Consider the following 18771-nt stretch of genomic DNA (forward strand, 5'->3'; position numbering starts at 1 on the left):
ACTTGTATATTTTTCACTTAATTCTTTTTTTAAATCTTTACTAAACATTTTAAACATTCATTTTGTAGTCTATAACTGGCAGTTCTATTATCAGAAGTTATTGGGAGTCATCTTTCTTTTTGTTATTTCTGATGAATCTTGTTTGTGGTACAGTTGAGAATGTCTCTTCCACAAGTTTTAATCAGTCATTCCAACATGTGGCTTGTTTAAAAGGGGTTGTTACTCCTGAGAGGTCTGTGTTTGCTTCAGCCAGGTGCCTCAGGGATGTAACCTGCGTAGGACCACTTTTAGGTAAATTTCTTTGCTTAGGGTAGTATAAAATTGAGTCTCAAATCCTTTGAGGATGGGCCCTTGGCTACTATTTCTAGGGAAGACATTTACTTCATTCCACAAATACAGAGCATAGACCCCAGTGGACAAGTGTACTTATTTCTTCCGTGTGTTTTAAATTCTACCCTTTTACTGAGATTCTTGCCCTTTGAGGGTCCAGGCTTTATGCAGTATTCTCAGTTCAACTTCTTTGACTTGTGTGAGCCTGAGACCCTGTCTCAGGTCTCACTGTGTGGTCATTAAATCTGAAGCCCCAGATGTCGGAAGCCCCAAAACCCTAAAGGATGGCCATGTCATCAGCTCATATGCTTACAGTTTTCTCTCTCTCTCTCTCTCTCTCTCTCTCTCTCTTTAAATCCAATAGGTATTTCTCATGCCTTTTGGTAAGATCAGCATGTATATAAAAGGATATTTATTAAATGTTATCCAACATATTTTTACATGTTTTATTATGGAGAGGTTTTCAGTTTGTTTATTTTTGTAGTCACCATGTATTATTTTTGTAGTTCTATTAATGATAATAGAACTGAGGGTCTTATCCTACAATTTGTTGGTCTTTTTTTTTTTTTATTAAAAAATATATTTTTGGCCGGGCGCGGTGGCTCACGCCTGTAATCCTAGCACTCTGGGAGGCCGAGGCGGGTGGATCGCTCAAGGTCAGGAGTTCGAGACCAGCCTGAGCAAGAGCGAGACCCCATCTCTACTAAAAAAAAAAAATAGAAAGAAATTATATGGACAACTAAAATATATATAGAAAAAATTAGCCGGGCATGGTGGCGCATGCCTGTAGTCCCAGCTACCCGGGAGGCTGAGGCGGTAGGATCGCTTAAACCCAGGAGTTTGAGGTTGCTGTGAGCTAGGCTGACGCCACGGCACTCACTCTAGCCCGGGCAACAAAGCGAGACTCTGTCTCAAAAAAAAAAAAAAAAAATATATATATATATATATATATATATATATTTTTAAGGCTAGTCAAGTGAAGCAGTGAGAATGGAGAAGGAACAAAAATCTGTAACTGGTTGTGGTATTATTAATAGTTGTAAACAGCACTGTACTGGACCGGCCCAGTTTGTTGTGTTTGATAACTCTTGTTTATAGTTGGGAACTTTTCTTTATTAAGACTTTAGTTGTAGGTTATGTGTGGGCAGAAGGAATATCCCATATAATTATAAAATGTATATGTATATATTTTCAACTAAATTATAGGCTTTTTGAATGCTGGAACTATGTCATATGCTTTAGTGTTCCTTTTTAAAAAATTCTGTTTTTATTTTACTTTTAAGACAAAGTCTCACTCGGGTTAGAGTGCAGTTTGTCATCATAGTTTACTGGAACCTCAAACTCCTGGGCTCAAGTGATCCTTCTGCCTCAGCCTACCCAGTAGCTGAGACTACAGACACCTGCCACCACGCTTGGCTAATTTTTATATTTTTTTGTAGAGACAGGATGTCGCTGGGATTACAGATTGGAGCCACTGGTAATCCTGACCAGTATCCCCTTGTTTTACAAATCAGTAGAATAATCTCAGAAGTCAGACAGAGACCTGTGAGATTTTATCTGAAGTTTGACTGATAGTATGTTGTTATCTGTAGAGATTATGTAGTCTTGATAATCTGAAAGAATACCATTGTTCATTTAGTTTTAAGGTCTTTAGAGTTAGGCAGAAAATAAATTAAATATCTTAGGTTGTTCAAATTCAGAGTTCTTTAGAATTAAATGGAAAAGATAAAGGTGTATCTTTTTCTTAATTTCATAATATTATGGAGGTACAAACATTTTGCTACATGAATTACTTTCGTACAGTTTGAGTCTAAATTATAAATGTGTCCATCACCCAGATAGTGTGCACTGTTCCTATTAGGTGTGAATATACCCATCCCTTCTTCCCCTCTCCCACCTGTTTGATTTCCATTGAATTTTACTACCATATGTACACATGAGTGTTGATCATTTGGTTCCAATTTAATAGTGAGTACATGTGGTGTTTGTTTTTCCATTCTTGCAGTACTTCACTTAGGAGAATGGTGTCCAGTTCCTTCCAGGTTGTTATAAAAGGTATTAGTTGACCATTTTTTTTAAATGGCTGAGTAATACTTCATGGTATACATATACCATATTTTATTAATCCACTCATTTATTGATGGCACTTGGGTTGTAGCCACATCTTTGCAATGGTGAATTTTGCTGCTATAAACATTCGAGTACAAGTGTCTTTTTTTTTTTTTTTATAAAATGTCTTTTTTTCCTTTGGGTGAATACTGAGTAGTGGGATTGCTGGATCAAATGGTAGGTCTACTCTTAGTTTTTTGAGGTATCTCCATACTACTTTCCATAGAGGTTGAACTAGTTTGCAGTCCCACCAGCAGTGTGTGAGTGTTTCTTCTCTCCGCATCCATGCCAGCATCTGTTTTGGGACTTTTGATGAAAGCTATTCTGACTGGAGTTAGGTGATACTTCATTGTGGTTTTGATTTGCATTTCCCTGATGATTAGAGACGTTGAGCATTTTTTCATATGTTTATTGGCCGTTAGTCTATCTTCTTTTGAAAAGCTTCTGTTCATGTCTTTTGCCCACTTTTTAATGGAGTCGTTTGATGTTTTCTTGCTGAGTTGCTTGAGTTCTTTGTGGATTCTGGTTATTATCCCTTTATCAGATGTGTGGCATGCAAATACTTCCTCCCATTCTGTAGGTTGTGTACTTGCTCTATTGATTGTTTCCTTGACTGTGCAGAATCTCTTTAATTTAATCAGGTATGAGGGTGTATCTTTAGAGCCAAAGAAAAACAAGATAAAACCCAATAATTAATTAACTTGCCTGGGAATGGTAGAATCCTACCATTAGACTAAAGAATTAGTAATGTTACCACCACTCCCCGACCTTTGAAGTGATAGAATGACTGGCTTAGCAACTTTAAACAAGATTTAGTATGGCCCATCAGAATCACTGACAAGAATCCAATGTCCTAGCTGAAATAACTGGTTGTGGGTAATATCAGAATGCTAAGAAAGCAACCCCCAACATATTAAATGGGATTGGATAATATTTAGTATAAAAAGTAGTATATCTGCAGCTCTGTATCTCATACAAGCTGAAATTTCTGGTTAACTATTACTTGGTTAACTTGGATGATAAGCATCTTCTGTAGTGGTTAAGCATCTTTCAACTCCAGGAAGATTTAATATTATGAATAGACATATCTAAGAAAATCAAAACTATAGTAATGCTATTTTTCTGTTAAGGGATATGTGCATGTTTATTATTTTTACGTACTTAGAATATTTAGGAAAACATGGTTAATGAGGGTGATATGCATGTAATTCCACTTTAAATGTCTTGTGGAATAATTTAGATTTGTAATTTTTTTTGACATACTGTTACATGTTTTATTGGAATACTTAGGAGAAATTTAAGATTACCTTTTAAGTTTAATTTATTATAAAATCTATAAAAGTATGTGTAAATTATGCTTTATTAAGTAAGGCAATGAAAGAACTAAGACGGAAATAAAATATACTAAATATATAAAGATAGAGAAAAAAAGTTGGTGGCATTTTAGTAACTGGGTTTGTAAATAGGACCAAATACTATTCAAAAGTCTCTTAAAAGTGACTTCTAAAATCTACTAGGCCTGTACATGGAAAAACAATTTGTAGCTGAATCTAAAAAGCTTTAAGGAGAACTGAATTTTTTGCATTTTTAACTTTAATAAGTTAAATATTTTAAAAATCAAAATAAGCCTCTAAAGAGTATTTTCTTCAGAAAAAGCACCCCTGAGGGGAATAACAACACAACTGAGATCAAGATTGCCTGTGACCATCAGTATGTTTCTGAATGTGATTGATTTACTTAGATGAAGGAAGAGTTAACCCAATAATACAGTCTTTTATATTGTGTAACATAGTGCCTTGTGTTCAGGAAGAGTTCAGATGTTTGTTGAAAGAATTAATAAATATTTTGAACAGATTCCTACTTATATATGTTTATAATCTTCTGATAGAAAACAAACATTTTTAAAGTCCTTTTTAGAGCTGGAACTTATCGTTAAAGATTAAATTCTGTGAAGTCACTTGATTTGTGAAGAAGACACCAATTGAAGTTCAGTAGGGAAAGGTGGGTCTTATAAGTAGATGCTTCTGAGTCAATTTAATACTCATTTGAGTGGGAAAAAACCATGATACTCCCTTCCCCACCTCACACCATACAAAAATTAATTTAAAATAGATTAATACCTGAAATATAAAAAGTAATAAAATAAAGGTCCTAGAAGGAAACATGGGAGAATATCATTATGATCGTGGGGTGGGCAAAGATTTATTAAACTGGACACTAACGCATTAAAGATTGCTAAGTTGGACATCTAAAATTATGACCTTCTCTTCATCAAGATAGATACATTAAGAAAGTAAATAGGCAAGCCATATACTGGGAGAAGATACTGGCAATGCATATGTCTGACAGAAGACTTGCCTCTAGGATATATAAAGAACTGCAAAGACAGTCTGATTTTTAAAAAATGGACAAAAGACTAGACCAGGCTCTCTACAAAGGAAATTAAGCATATGAGAAGATATTCAACATCTGTACTCATTCAGGAAAGGCAGAGTTAAACCACAATGAGGTAGAACTCCATTCCCACCAGAATGGCTAGAACAGAACAACTGGCACTCTCATATGTTGTTACTGGGAGTATAAAATGGCATCACCACTTTGGAAAACTGTATCTACTAAAGCTAATCTTTCATATACCTTATGATCCAGCAATTCCACTCTATTATGTACTTTAAAGAAATGAATGCTTTTGTCTTCATTATATGATCACAATGCTCATATTCATAGAAACTTTAATGATAACCTCAAACTGGAAACAACCCAAATATCCATCAACAGTAGAATTAGATAAACTGTACCTGCATATTTTTCCCCCTTCCTATAGGGAAATCTCAAATAGGAGAACTGAGCACAGTGTAGACATTTTTGCCTTTTATCTGTAATAGAATACTACACAGCAATGAAAGAAGATAAGCTAATGCTTTGTGCAGTAACACAGATGAATTTTACAGGTAATATTGAAAGAAAGAAACCAGACATAGAGTATATACTATAGGATTTTGTGTATGTGGCTCTTAAGGACAGGCAAAACTAACTTATGATATTAAGGTCAGAATAGTAGTTATCTTTAGGGGCTGGTATTGACTAAGAGGGGACATGAAAGGGCTTTCTGAGATATTGGGAAATGTTCTATGTTTGATGTCCTGGTGGTTACATGTTATAAAATTTTTTGAGTTCTATTGTTGATATATGTTCATTTTACTGTATGTAATACCTCAATGAAAAATAAACTTTAAAAATTCTATGAAGTATTATTATCTACATTTACAAAGGAAGAATGTGAGGCTTGTAGATGTTAAGTGATATCCTCATATAATCAGTAATTGGTAGACTTGGGAGTAAAAAGATACCAAGGTTTTAGGATTCTAAATTTAGTGCTGACTCCAGATCACCATTCTGTTTCATTGTGAAGGTAGAAATAGTGTTTGGAGTATTTTTATGCTAACCATAACATCTAGCATAGTTTCTGTACTTATTAGGTACACAATAAATATTTACTGATTTGAAAAAAATAACAGTTATATATTTGATGAGTAGACATTAAAATTCATAATCATTAATGTTTAATTTTGGGTCATAGGTTTAAACTTTGTTTTCTGCCTGCTGATTTTTCACCAGATAATTTCTCATGGACTCAGAAGTCTCAGCTGTTGACTCTAAGTCCTTATAGTGAAAATGTCAGTGTGGACTACTTAGAATTTATGTTTCTTATATTTTTATTAGCTATAAAGAGAGGTGTTTTCTTATTTATTTTAAAGTTATATAGACTAGTTTGATAGCTAAGTTAGGTTATCTTTCTTTTCCAGAAATTAACTTTAAGTAATCTGGCTTATGTTTTGGGCAAAAATTGTACTTATTACAAATTACTTACTCTAAATAATACCAGAATTCTAACAATGTATCGACAAATAGATGTAACCGAAGAATTTTAAATAATCATCAAACAGAAAAGTAGAGGAAGTGGAAAGAGCACAATAGCTCCTCAGAAGGAGAGTTTTGTATCTATCTATTGGAGAAAATTATAACAGTAAATTAGACCTTATTTCTTAATATGGCGTGAAATGAAGGCATCTTCAGAAGGATGCTTTCAGCTTGCCTTTTCACTGGACATTATTGTCCTGAGAGTCACGTATGGTGATTGCATGTAGCTGTAATTCATGTTCATATTTGTATTGTATTCCATTATGTGAATATTTACTAATTTATGTATCAGTGATGAACATTTGGATTATTTTCAAGTATTTATTACAAGCAGTACTGATAAGAACATTTACATATAATACTGATATTTAATATAGCTTGGAAAGAGGAAGTATTGGAATTTGGAGGAAATCAGGAAATTATTTGCATGTGATAAAATAAGGCATATTTTCCTCCCTTCCTATAGGGAAATCTCAAATAGAAGAACTGAGCACAGTGTAGACATTTTTGTCTTTTATCTACAGGTCAAACCAGTTATTCTTTATCTTTGAAGTGCTATAGTTCAGTATCAGTCTGTTTGACCATTAGAGCAGAGGTCAGTGATGCTGTGTAACCTTACTAAAGTCTCTTTTTAAAAACAGACTAGTAAAAGAAGCATTGAGACTTTTATTATTTACACAGCCTGGAAGCTGTCACTGAGTTCTTAAATTGAAGCATGACATTGTGCAGTGATGCACTAGTGGACAAAGAAGTATGGAACAGAATCAAGGATGTCCTTTGGGAAGTTGACAGAGTCTGTTACAAATGTAATATCAAACTACAGTGAGATGGAACTGTAGACTTACAAAACACAGGCACACTTCCTGTGAGACATGGGACTTGCCACAAATGGCACATCTGGCTTCTTGAGCAGTTTCATTCAGGCCATTTATGAGCCCATCAGAATATTGAGTGGCAGGACAAGGTCAGTAACAGCAAACACTTGAAATGCAGCCTATGAACAAGCTTTGAAATAATTCTACAACGCAGCTTTACTGAGCTGGATATGTGTGCAAATGGACTACAGCAGGACTCCTAAGTGACTACTAAATAGCACGCCGAGGTGGGGAAAGCACAAGCTGAGAAGGCAGAAGAAATGTCTCAAGCTTTGCTGTCGTTCACCCCTAAGCAATGAGGTCTCACTGGGCAAGCCCAGCAGCTGACTAGCAGCCTGACATGCCGCTGTGAGGGATGGGCTTGCTGTTTGTGAGCAAAGGCTTCAGACCGGCTGTTGGGTCTAAAAAGCAGGACCCCAAACTAGGACAGAGTATTTAAGTGGCATGCATAGCCATTAACAAAAGGGCAAACTTGACACATGGTCTGTGTGGAAGAGATTATCTTTGACCATACCCATTAATCTGATTCAGAAAAGACATTTATACATCCACAAGTACATATAAACAAAAGTAAAGTTGTACTCTACTACTTTCCACAGCTTCACCAAAACAACAACAAAAAAAGTTATGTCAGAAAATGGTGGTTATGTTGAAAATACTAGAAACAGAGTAATTTAACATTTTAAATTTTTTATTTTTTAACTAGTCTTATTACATTTTGATTTTATTGACAGAATGGTTAAAAGACTACTAATACCCTAGAACCAATGATGTAATAATATTTTGAATTTCAAAATGCCTCACAACCATCTTACTATGCACTATTTTCTAGTTCCTTTCCTGTGAATTTCTTTCACAAGATTGCTTATTTATCTTTGTGTCCTTCTAGGGCCATCACAGTAGAGACTGTGTATCACCTAATGGGTGTTCAATAGATAATTACTTAACTGGACTGAACTCCAGTGATTAAGATGTCAGTATATGGTAATAGACATACAATTTTCACCAGCTTTTCTTACCTTTACCAATTTCATGATGTAGTCTCATTACAACAATTTTGAGTATGCTGTATAAGACTTGCAACATGTTAACACAAAATTTTAACCTTTTCTGCCCCTAGTTTGCAACTTCCATGGCTTCTCTTCCATTTTCCTATCATGCTGGATTCACTGAATTATATGCATATGTCATCTTTTCTCATACCAGGAATGAAAACTCCATGATGAGTTAGGTGAATTAAAAGTGTGAGGCTAGAAGGGGGATCATAATAGATAAGGCACCTGGATGAAAAAGGAATACACGTATAGGATCTGAAGGGCTACAAATACAGGCACAACTATAGGGAGAGAAAAGGTAGGAAAATAGAGGTGGAAACAGTTCAAGAAAAAAGAACTAAGATTAGGTACGAAGTTGTAGTCTCTTACCCAAGACCCAAAAAGAGACAAGTACTTACTGAGGAAAACTTGACTATTTGAAGGAGACATATTTCACATGACATAAAACAAAATATGCTACTTTGTATAGTTACATTTATATATTTATCAAAATTCTTAATCACATTCGGAGACCTATGTAATTGAAACCATCCTGTGATTTTAGACACCTGCAAAGTATGAATATTTTTACATATAAATTACTGTGTTTATAAGAAAGTAATTGTTAAGCCCTGTCACTTGTAATCTGATGAATGAAATGTTGAGTTTTCCAATACAGAGCAGAGAAAATCATCTTGATTGTAAAAAAATAAATAAATTAGTAAACTGAAGATAGACATATTTTGAATTTCTGTCCTTTCAGCTTTTAATGCTTTTTTTTTTTTTTTTTTAAAGTTGCTTATTCTTGGTTTAGGACAGTAATGAATAAAATTATTGACTTTTCATTACACTATTAAGATTAGATGGGAGTAGTCTGTGTTGCCCTCTATTGGTGATTGATAGTTACTTTTGACAAAATAATTGCTACCATATGTGTCATTTATATGTATTTAATAATTGTATTAGCCAGTACATTTTAGCGAAAAGAATTTTTAAACACTAACCTAATAGTTGTAGCCACAAATTGGCAAAAGGTGAAAAAATGAGATTTGGGGCTTCTTGATTTAACAGTGTTACTGACTAAAGTAGTATTGAACTACTTTTGCCTTTGGTTAATTTTAATTTTAACTTTATTTATTTTCTTTTGTCAGAGCTCCACCTCAGATCAGGCGTCCCAGTCGAGAAGTAAGACCTCTGAGGAAAGAAATGGCAGGAGGAGGAGCCCGGGGACCTGTAGGCCGAACACATCCTATATCAAAGAGTGAAAAACCTTCTGCAAGTAGGGAGAAGGATTATAGAGCAAGAGGGAGAGATGACAAGGCAAGACACTGTTTCTTTGTAACTCACTGACTTGAAGCCTATGACTTTCGGTGAATATTATGATTTTTGTTGGCTTTTCAAGGTTTTGATGTGGAAGAGTTAAAAAAGTCTTGATTCAAAACCCAAGCCTTCTTTCTATTTTGAAGGCCATGTTGCAGTGCAAATAACTTCAGAATAATATATATACCCACGTTAAAAATATTTAGTAAACTGGATCCTTTATAGCAATACTCAAAATAGAGTTTTAAAATTTTTTGAAAAATATTTTAACAAGTATTCTGAATTAAAATGAACAATAAATGAAAACAGGCTGGGCGCAGTGGCTCACGCCTGTAATCCTAGCACTCTGGGAGGCTGAGGCGGGAGAATCACTCGAGGTCAGGAGTTCGAGACCAGCCTGAGCAAGAGCGAGACCCTGTCTCTACTAAAAACAGAAAGAAATGATTTGGACAGCTAAAAAATATATATATAGAAAAAAGTTAGCCGGGCATGGTGGTGCATGCCTGTAGTCCTAGCTACTCGGGAGGCTGAGCCAGGAGGATCACCTGAGCCCAGGAATTTGAGGTTGCTGCAAGCTAGGCTGACGCCACGGCACTCTATCCCGGGGAACAGAGTGAGCTCTGGGGAGATACTTGGCTCTGCCTGCTCAAGTAGTTCCAGTAGTTGGACTATCTTTGGCAAATGAGTACATTTCATTTAAAGCTCTTCAAAACTGAGTAAATCTTGGCAGAACTGTATAGAAACCATAGCATATAATTCTTTTTTTAAAAGCACCATATTATTAAATGAAGAATTTGGAGTAAATCATACTGCTTTAATGGTGTTAATACCATTTTAAAAAGATCCTTTTACCATTGTCTTTATGATTTTATCAAGTGACTTTATGATGTGTCCTAAGGACCTTACTAGGAAGAAACCCTGAATCCTAAGGAGGTACTTAAAGTAACAGGGAAAAGGCTTTGTGAGATGCATTGCAGAGTCCCAACTCTTCCTTATCTGCAGCCTCTTTCTTGGATGCTTTGGAGGATCTAATTGTTGTGCCATACACAACCTGTTCGTAAGCTTTAAGTGACTCAGCCAAGTACAGGCAGTATGATATGAACGGCATAAGTTTAGGGAGGCAGGAAGAACTGAGTTAAAATCTCTACCCTGACATTTATTAGTGAACTTGATTAAGTTACTTAGCCTTTCTGAGTCCTAGTTTCCTCATCTGTAAAAAGAAGGAAAAATAACTATCTACCTTGTGGAGTTGTATGAGATGAGATAATGTATGTAAGATTTTCTACCACATAGTAGGTTCTAAGTAAATTAATTTTCTTTCTTCCTCTACATTAATATTCCAAATATTCTCTAGCAGTGGTGGAAACCCTCTGCATCCACCAATTCAGAGGTAGCCTTTCCTAATCTGTTGGGATCTAACAGGGGTCATTTTAGTCTTACCTGCACTGTCCCCCACATGACTGTAGATTTTCAGTTTTTAACAAAGTTGACCAGTCCCTCTATTTCTGATGAATTAAATAGAGGAGGATGGCATTTGAGTAATAAGAAAATACTATCTTAAAATAATAAAAATTATTTAAAAAGTGATTATATTATACTGTTTAAAAAGTTTAATGATGTTAATTAAAATTATCCTGTTATTGACCAGCGCTTTTTTTTATACCTGTCACCAGGGAAGGAAGAATATGCAAGATGGTGCAAGTGATGGCGAAATTCCAAAATTTGATGGTGCTGGATATGATAAGGATCTGATAGAAGCCCTTGAGAGAGACATTGTATCCAGGAATCCAAGCATTCATTGGTTAGGGTCTTTTAAGTTATTGAATTAAAGTAGAAGAGAAAACAAGTTATAGGCTGGCTTGTTAATAAGTCTTTTCTTGCCATTCATTAATCTCCCGATTATGACTTCATCCATAATATGAGAGTACAGAATTGATGGGACAGTTCCTCTGTCAGAGTATAGCCAAGGACATTTTACATGTTAATTTGATGTTCATATAACTGACAAAGGTTGTTAAATGAATAACATGTCCTAATTAATAACTGCAGTATGTTTTCACTGATTTTTTTATGCAGTAAGAATTAGAATAATTTTCTTAATAAAAGAATAATTTCATAAGTAAAAAAATTAAAAGAATAGTTTTGACTATAGATCAAGCTGTCCCTGAATAACCACTATGAAACTTTGCTGTTCTTGCAAAGGGATGACATTGCAGATCTGGAAGAAGCTAAGAAGTTGCTAAGGGAAGCTGTTGTTCTTCCCATGTGGATGCCTGACTTTTTCAAAGGAATTAGACGGCCATGGAAGGTGAGAATTTACTAAAATAGTTTTGGTATAAGAATGATAATGCATGATAATGAAAGGCAGCATTGGTGTAGTTTTTTATGTATTTAACACAGTTTGTAAAGGTTGGGGGAGGCTTACATACACCGAGAACACCTGGGTTTGAACTTGTAGTTGAGATGTGCTACATCTGCATGACAGGAGAAATGGACTTGGAATGTAGAAACCATAGTCTTTAGGTAAAGTTGCTTCCCTCAGATGTGCAGAGCTAAGAATAGTTTTAAGAATTTTCTAGATGTCTCTGTAAATAAAAAATTTAATAAATAGAAATGGTGCGTAGTCTTAATAATTCGACCATATACATACTTTTCTAAAAGTTGGCATATTTCTCAGTAATCATTAATTATTTTGATTATTATTTAATCTAGGCTTGATATAATTCTCAAACATAATCAGAGTATTTGTTTCCAGCTTGCCCCTGGCTTAGAGGCAATTGAGTTTATCTTTTGATGGGAAAATCTTTATGTACATTAATAGTTGATAATTTATAAAAAACATTTTAATTTTAGAAATCATTTGAGTTCTTCTTTTGAAATTTCAGGGTGTACTGATGGTTGGACCCCCAGGCACTGGTAAGACTATGCTAGCTAAAGCTGTTGCTACTGAATGCGGTACGACATTCTTCAACGTTTCCTCTTCTACACTGACATCTAAATATAGAGGTGAATCTGAGAAGTTAGTCCGTCTGTTGTTTGAAATGGTGAGTGATGATATATTCAGAGTTCAAAGTACTATTTGTATGGGTGTATGATGCCCCCATAAGTTTAGGTCTGTTCACCTAGGAACCTTTTTTGAAAGGGCAGTGTAGTTGTATTTTAATAGTTCTTGACACACTACTAACAAGTCATGGGTGGTGGGTTTTGTTGGATAGTTGATGTGTCTTCAATGTATCTTTCTCTCCCAGATAAAAGAATGTTCTTTCGCATCCTGTCCAGTGAGAGTAGAGGAGGAAACTTTGGTCACGTTTATGGGTTGACTGGTATTTCTGCCATCCAAGTACTAACCAGGCCCGACCTTGCTTAGCTTCTGAGATCAGACAAGACCAGGCGTGTTCAGAGTGGTATGGCTGTAGACTGACTGGTATTTCTGGATCACTAGTGAGCTGATGAAGTAGAAGAATAATTTAATATATATTTACAAAATCAGTTAGAAACTGATTTGTCCTTAAGGTTTGTTCCCTTTTCATAAGGGATTTGCAGTAATTACTAAAGAATGCATGTTTGAGGATAAGAGGTTGATTTCTTTTTTAAAAAATTCTCATTATGGAAATTTCCAAACATGAAAGTAGAAAGAATAGTATAGTGAATCCCCATATATCTGTCACCTAACTTTACCAACCATGTAACTTTCATTTTTATAAATTTTTTTTCTGATGTGAATGATTGATTTAGCCTCTGTCAATAACCAGATGGTGGCATTAAAACAGTGAGAAATTTCTACTCTCTTTTGCCATTGTTTTAAAAGGAGAAAATGGTATTTTAAAAAATATTCAGATTATTTTATGAGATCATTGAATTATTTCTTTAAAATATTTTCCCAAAGGCGAAATTTTATGCCCCTACCACAATCTTCATCGATGAGATAGATTCTATCTGCAGTCGAAGAGGAACCTCTGATGAACATGAGGCAAGTCGCAGAGTCAAGTCTGAACTACTCATTCAGATGGATGGTAATTGATATTTAATTACTGTTTCAAAACTTACCTTTTTTAAAATTTTGTATAAATTCATGCTTTGGAAATTCTCAATGAATGGACTAGAAGGCAGCCTGAATTTTTAAAAATTATTTGTTTATTCATACACTCAAAAAGCATTTTATCACATACTTGTTATAAATCATGTACCATTTCAGGTTCTACGGTTACAACAAAAAGACTGCCATGGCCTTCAAGGAGCTTAACTATTTAGAGCAAAAGTTCTAGAGGTGTGGTCCAGAGTTCCCAAGGGTCCTGGTCCCTTTAAAGAGTGTGCACGTTCCAAACTATTTCCATAGTGATAAATAGCAAGACATTATTTGCCCTTTTCACTCTCATTCTCTCACATATGTGTATAGTGACATTTTCCAGAGGCTAGAAGAAGTGGGATATCATAAAAGATGGAAAGCAGAAGCAGATATAAGAGTCCAGCTGTTCTCTATTTAGTCAGATACAAAAGAGATTTACAAAAATGTAAAAAAAAATGCTACCCTCCTTAATAATTTTTTTTGGTTTTGAAAAACATATTAATACTTAACTTTTCATAAGAATATGTAAATAAGTCATGGACTTATTTTAAAATGAATTAATACTTTAAAATTTCTATTTTAATTTTTAATGGTAAATATTGAAAGATGCACTCCACACACACAAAACTCTTTGGAGCTCTTAATAACTTTTAATAGCGTAAAAGGGTCTTGAGACTAAAAAGTTTGAGAACCACTGATCTAGATGGGAAGCAAGTAACTGATCAGATAATTATAAGACATTATGATATATTCTGTGGTCGAAGTAAACTGTGGGTGCAATGGAAACATAGTAGGAGAGGTACCACCCAGACTTAGGGAGTCATGGAAGGAGATAGTGGAGTTGGGCTTTGAAGTATTGATAGGAGTTATCCAGATATAGAACAAAAGGCATTGGGGAACCACAGAAGGAAGAGAGTTACGGTCTCAGAGCTGCTTTTTAGAGGTGTCTTAGTATGGTAGTGGTGTGGTAAACAAGAGGCTGTTAAAGCAAACCATGAGCAAAGATAAAATGTGTTTAAAAATATTCAAAGTCTATTGTTTCAAAACAGCCATGATCACCAACTGTGGTTGGTGTGTTGTATACGGTGCCAGGCACTGTAAGATACATAAAATAATGTACTATGAGTTCTTTTCCTCAATGAGTTCACCATTTTAATTTTTGCTAAGGTATGAGAGAAAAAAGTGACTGTGTTATATTTTGGGGGAGGGATGTAGGGGAAAATATTAGGTGTTTAAGATGGGAAAAAGAAATCACTGAGTGTAAATTTGGTCAGCTGAATTTCATTGAGCAGTATATGTAACTATTGTTGATTATTAGTTAGCTTGATTCTTCATAATGATTGAAGTAGGAGGTTAGTAATAATTTATTAAGAAAACACCATATTGAACTAGGTTGCTTAAAATCCACTGGCATTTTGTTATATGTCAGGCTAGAAAGTCTTATCAATAGTTTGTGGGTTTTTGATATATTTTTTTTCACTGCGTATTTCCCAGTGTCTGTTGTGTGACCTGAAATTTTTTATTCTAAAATTTTAATGCTGAAAAGTAGAAAAACTTTGTATATATATATATATAGTCAGTTTGGTTATTTTTGTCAGTGATTATTAGGTTCATCTTAAATTTCTTTTCGTATTTATTTTTTTTACAAGTCACTTAAAAGTTTGAAGGACAACATTATTACAATATGACCTGTCTTTCAGAATTATGACTGCATGCTAGTATATTAAGTAAATGTGAACCCTCTTCTGTTCTTTCATCTTGAGAAAAGTCAAATAAATTAGAATAGGAACTAAAATAAAATTCTTGAGGAAATTTCCTCTTACTAATATTTTTTATAAATCATAATAAAACAGAGCCTAATCTCCTATGCCTTTTCAGAGGAAATACATTTTTCTTGTAGAAAAGTTGTTTTTCCTTATTGGATTAGAATCCTACACTAGATTATATGGATTCATCTACTTCTTTGTTTTGAAGTTATCTGTTGATGTGTGTGGTTTTGCCACCATACAGAAGTCAGAAGGACTGTACTGTTTTCATCACTAATCCTACCAGCCAACCATTTTGGCTAACATTTAAAATGTTAGTTGAATGAAAGCATAAAGGGCCAGAAGAAAAATCCTGTCTTTTTCCCCTCTTACTTTGTGTAGGAGTTGGAGGAGCTTTAGAAAATGATGATCCTTCCAAAATGGTTATGGTACTGGCAGCTACTAATTTTCCGTGGGACATCGATGAAGCTTTGCGAAGGAGATTAGAAAAAAGGATATATATACCACTCCCAACAGGTATGATGCCTTTCTTCTACTATATTTTGAGCTTTCTGTTACTTTCTGGTATTTTTTCTGTTTATTTAAATCTTTATTCTATTGTCATTCAAGTTGATAGCATCACAAAACTAATTTGTAGTAGATGGAAACAGAGGCTACAGTACTCTGTTGACATTCCTTACATTTCGAGAAATTCTTGCATTCAGAGCAATATTCATGTTAATAAATTTGGTAGCACTTTTAAGTTTTTACTTTTAAACCTCATGAAGAGTCTTTATTAAACCTCATTTAAGTGATTAAGAATAAAATTCTTTTGGGATCTTTTTCAAAATATGCTGCTTTGGAAAATATAATTTCATTCTGTTAATGAATATTGAAATTTCCATGAGTGAATTTTTCTTTTTCTTTTCAAATAAAATTTACAAATAGTGAAGTGTACATATCTTAAGTGTATGATTTGATGAGTTTTGACAAATCTATATTCCTGTTTAATTGATACCCTAATCAAGAGGTAGGGTTATTTCTATCACCCTAGAAAGTTTCTCTGTGCCCCCACCAGTTAATTCAAACCTCCATTAAGCATTCACTTTACCTGATTTTTATCACCGTAGATTAGTTTTGCCCCTTGTTAAACTTCATATAAATGGAATCATGACAGCATGTACTCTCTGTATCTGGCTACTTTCAGTTAACAAAATGTTTTGGAGAGTCATCCATGTGATTACATGTATTAGTAGCTTATTCTTGGTATAATTATATCACAATTTGTTTATTCTCCTTTTGATGGTCATTTGAATTTTTTCTAGTTTTTGGCTATTATGAATAAAGCTATAAACCTTCTTGCACAAATCTTTTTATGGATGAATATTTGCAGTTCTTTTTGGTAATTTAATAAGAATAGAATAGATGGATCATAGGGCAGGTATATGTTTAGCTTTATAAAAAATACCCAAAGTGTTTTCCAGAGTGGTTGTACCATCTTATATTCCCATAATCAATGAATAAGAATTTTAGTAATTCCACAAATTTGTGAACATTTGGTATTATCAGTATTTTAATTGTAGTAATTCTAGTAAGTGTAAAATGGTATCTTTATTTGTATTTCTCTGATGACTTATGATGCTGAGTCTCTTTTCATGTGCTTATTGGTCATTGGTATATTGTTATGTAGTGTCTTTTCAAGTCTTTTACCTAGTTTTTAATTGGGTTATTCGTTGTTTTATTAATGCTTTATATGTTTTTCTCACATATGTGCATTGTGAATATTTTCTTCGCACTGTAGTTTGCGTTTTAATTTTCTTTATAATGTCTTTTGATAAGCAGAAATTTTTAATTTTGATGAAGTCCTCTTATCAAGTTTTTCTTTTATTGATAGTGCTTTTTGTGTCTTAAGAAATCTTTGCTTACCCTGAGGCTACAAAGTTTTTCTCCTATATTTTCTTTTAGAAACTATATTTAGAGCTGTGATCCCTCTTGAATTAATTTTATATGTATGTGTGTCAGGTAGGATATTGAGTTTTCTTCTTCATGTGTATATTCAGTTGTTCTACTACCACTTGTTGAAAGGACTTTTCTTTTTTCATTGAATGATTTTGGCACCTGTGTTGAAAATTATTTTGCTGTATATGTGTGGGTCTATTTCTGAATGCAATTTTGTTCCATTAATGTTTTAAAAAAGTATCTATGGGGCTGTCTGTTCAAGTTAATTTATTTCGTCTTGAGTAAACTCTGGGAGCTTCTGTCTTTCAAAGAATTTGTCCATTTCCTCTAAGTTGTCAGTTTATTTGCATCTGACCTAATACAACTGTGGAAGCTGGCAAAATATGTGAGGCTCTGGATTTCATGTCTGGTCCTGGAACTTGAAGTTGATAGAGAGGGCACTGAGAAAGAGACGATGAACGTGCAGTGGTGGAAGTAAGGACAAGCTGTACCTGTAGGGATGAGGAACCCATGAGGATAGATTGGAATCCATGTAGGGCTCTTATTTCCTTTAAGATTCCCAACTTTAATGACTGGGAAGAAGAAGCTGGCTAAATGTATACCTGGCTCAGGAGTCAAAAAAGTGGAAGGAAGAAAGATGACAGGAACTAAAAAGAGCTGGAGGCAGAAGTGCTGCCCCACACTAACAGGGTGAACCAATAGATATGTGACAATATGCATCAACTTTCTGAGCCTAGTTTTTGCCTTTCAAATTGCAGACATAATGACTCATGTAGTCAGCACTAACCCAGACAGAGCTAGTCAGTGAAGGGGATTCAGGGAAATGAAATTCCAGCTTCACTTAGATTGACACAATACAAGTCCACACACCTTTTTTTCCTTTTATTGTTTGTAGGATCTGTATCAATGGCTCATTTTTTATTCCTAATATTAATTTTATCTCTATTCTTGATCATTTTGGCTAGAGATTTACCAATATTATTAATCTTTCCAAAGAACCAGATTTTTCCTTTAATTTTCTGTTTTCTATTTCATTGATTTCTTCTCTTATTTTTATTATTTTCTCCTTTATACTTTATTTTTCCAAAGTTAGAAACTTAGGTTATTGATTTTAAGCCTTTCTTCTTTTTTAATGTAAATAATATTAAAGCCGTAAATTTCTCTTTAAGCACTGCTTTGGCTTCATCCCAGAAATTTTGCTATATCATATTTTTATACTATTAAGTTAGAAATATTTTCTAAATTTCCTTTTTCTTTCTTTTTTCTTTGGCCCTTGGGTTTTTAGAACTGTCTGGTTTAGTAGTCAAATATTGGGATTTTCTGGATACCTTATTGTTGATTTCTAATTTAATTCCATTATAGTCAGGAACATATTCTATAAGATGTCAATTTTTGAATATTTTTCAGATCTA

The 18771-nt window shown here is 34.1% G+C and overlaps 1 protein-coding gene across 1 annotated transcript in view; it reads left to right on the top strand.

The window, feature by feature from the left end:
• KATNAL1 (katanin catalytic subunit A1 like 1) overlaps positions 1 to 18771 on the top strand; it is a 50746-nt gene that overhangs the window by 13426 nt on the left and 18549 nt on the right. The window contains exons 3-8 of the mRNA XM_069467391.1: positions 9421 to 9589; positions 11263 to 11390; positions 11792 to 11897; positions 12475 to 12633; positions 13476 to 13602; positions 15803 to 15937. Coding sequence (XP_069323492.1) covers positions 9421 to 9589; positions 11263 to 11390; positions 11792 to 11897; positions 12475 to 12633; positions 13476 to 13602; positions 15803 to 15937 — 824 coding nt within the window. The remainder of the gene's footprint in view (positions 1 to 9420; positions 9590 to 11262; positions 11391 to 11791; positions 11898 to 12474; positions 12634 to 13475; positions 13603 to 15802; positions 15938 to 18771) is intronic.

The sequence above is a fragment of the Eulemur rufifrons genome, chromosome 4 (assembly GCF_041146395.1).
Source record: "Eulemur rufifrons isolate Redbay chromosome 4, OSU_ERuf_1, whole genome shotgun sequence".
Classification (NCBI taxonomy): domain Eukaryota; kingdom Metazoa; phylum Chordata; class Mammalia; order Primates; family Lemuridae; genus Eulemur; species Eulemur rufifrons.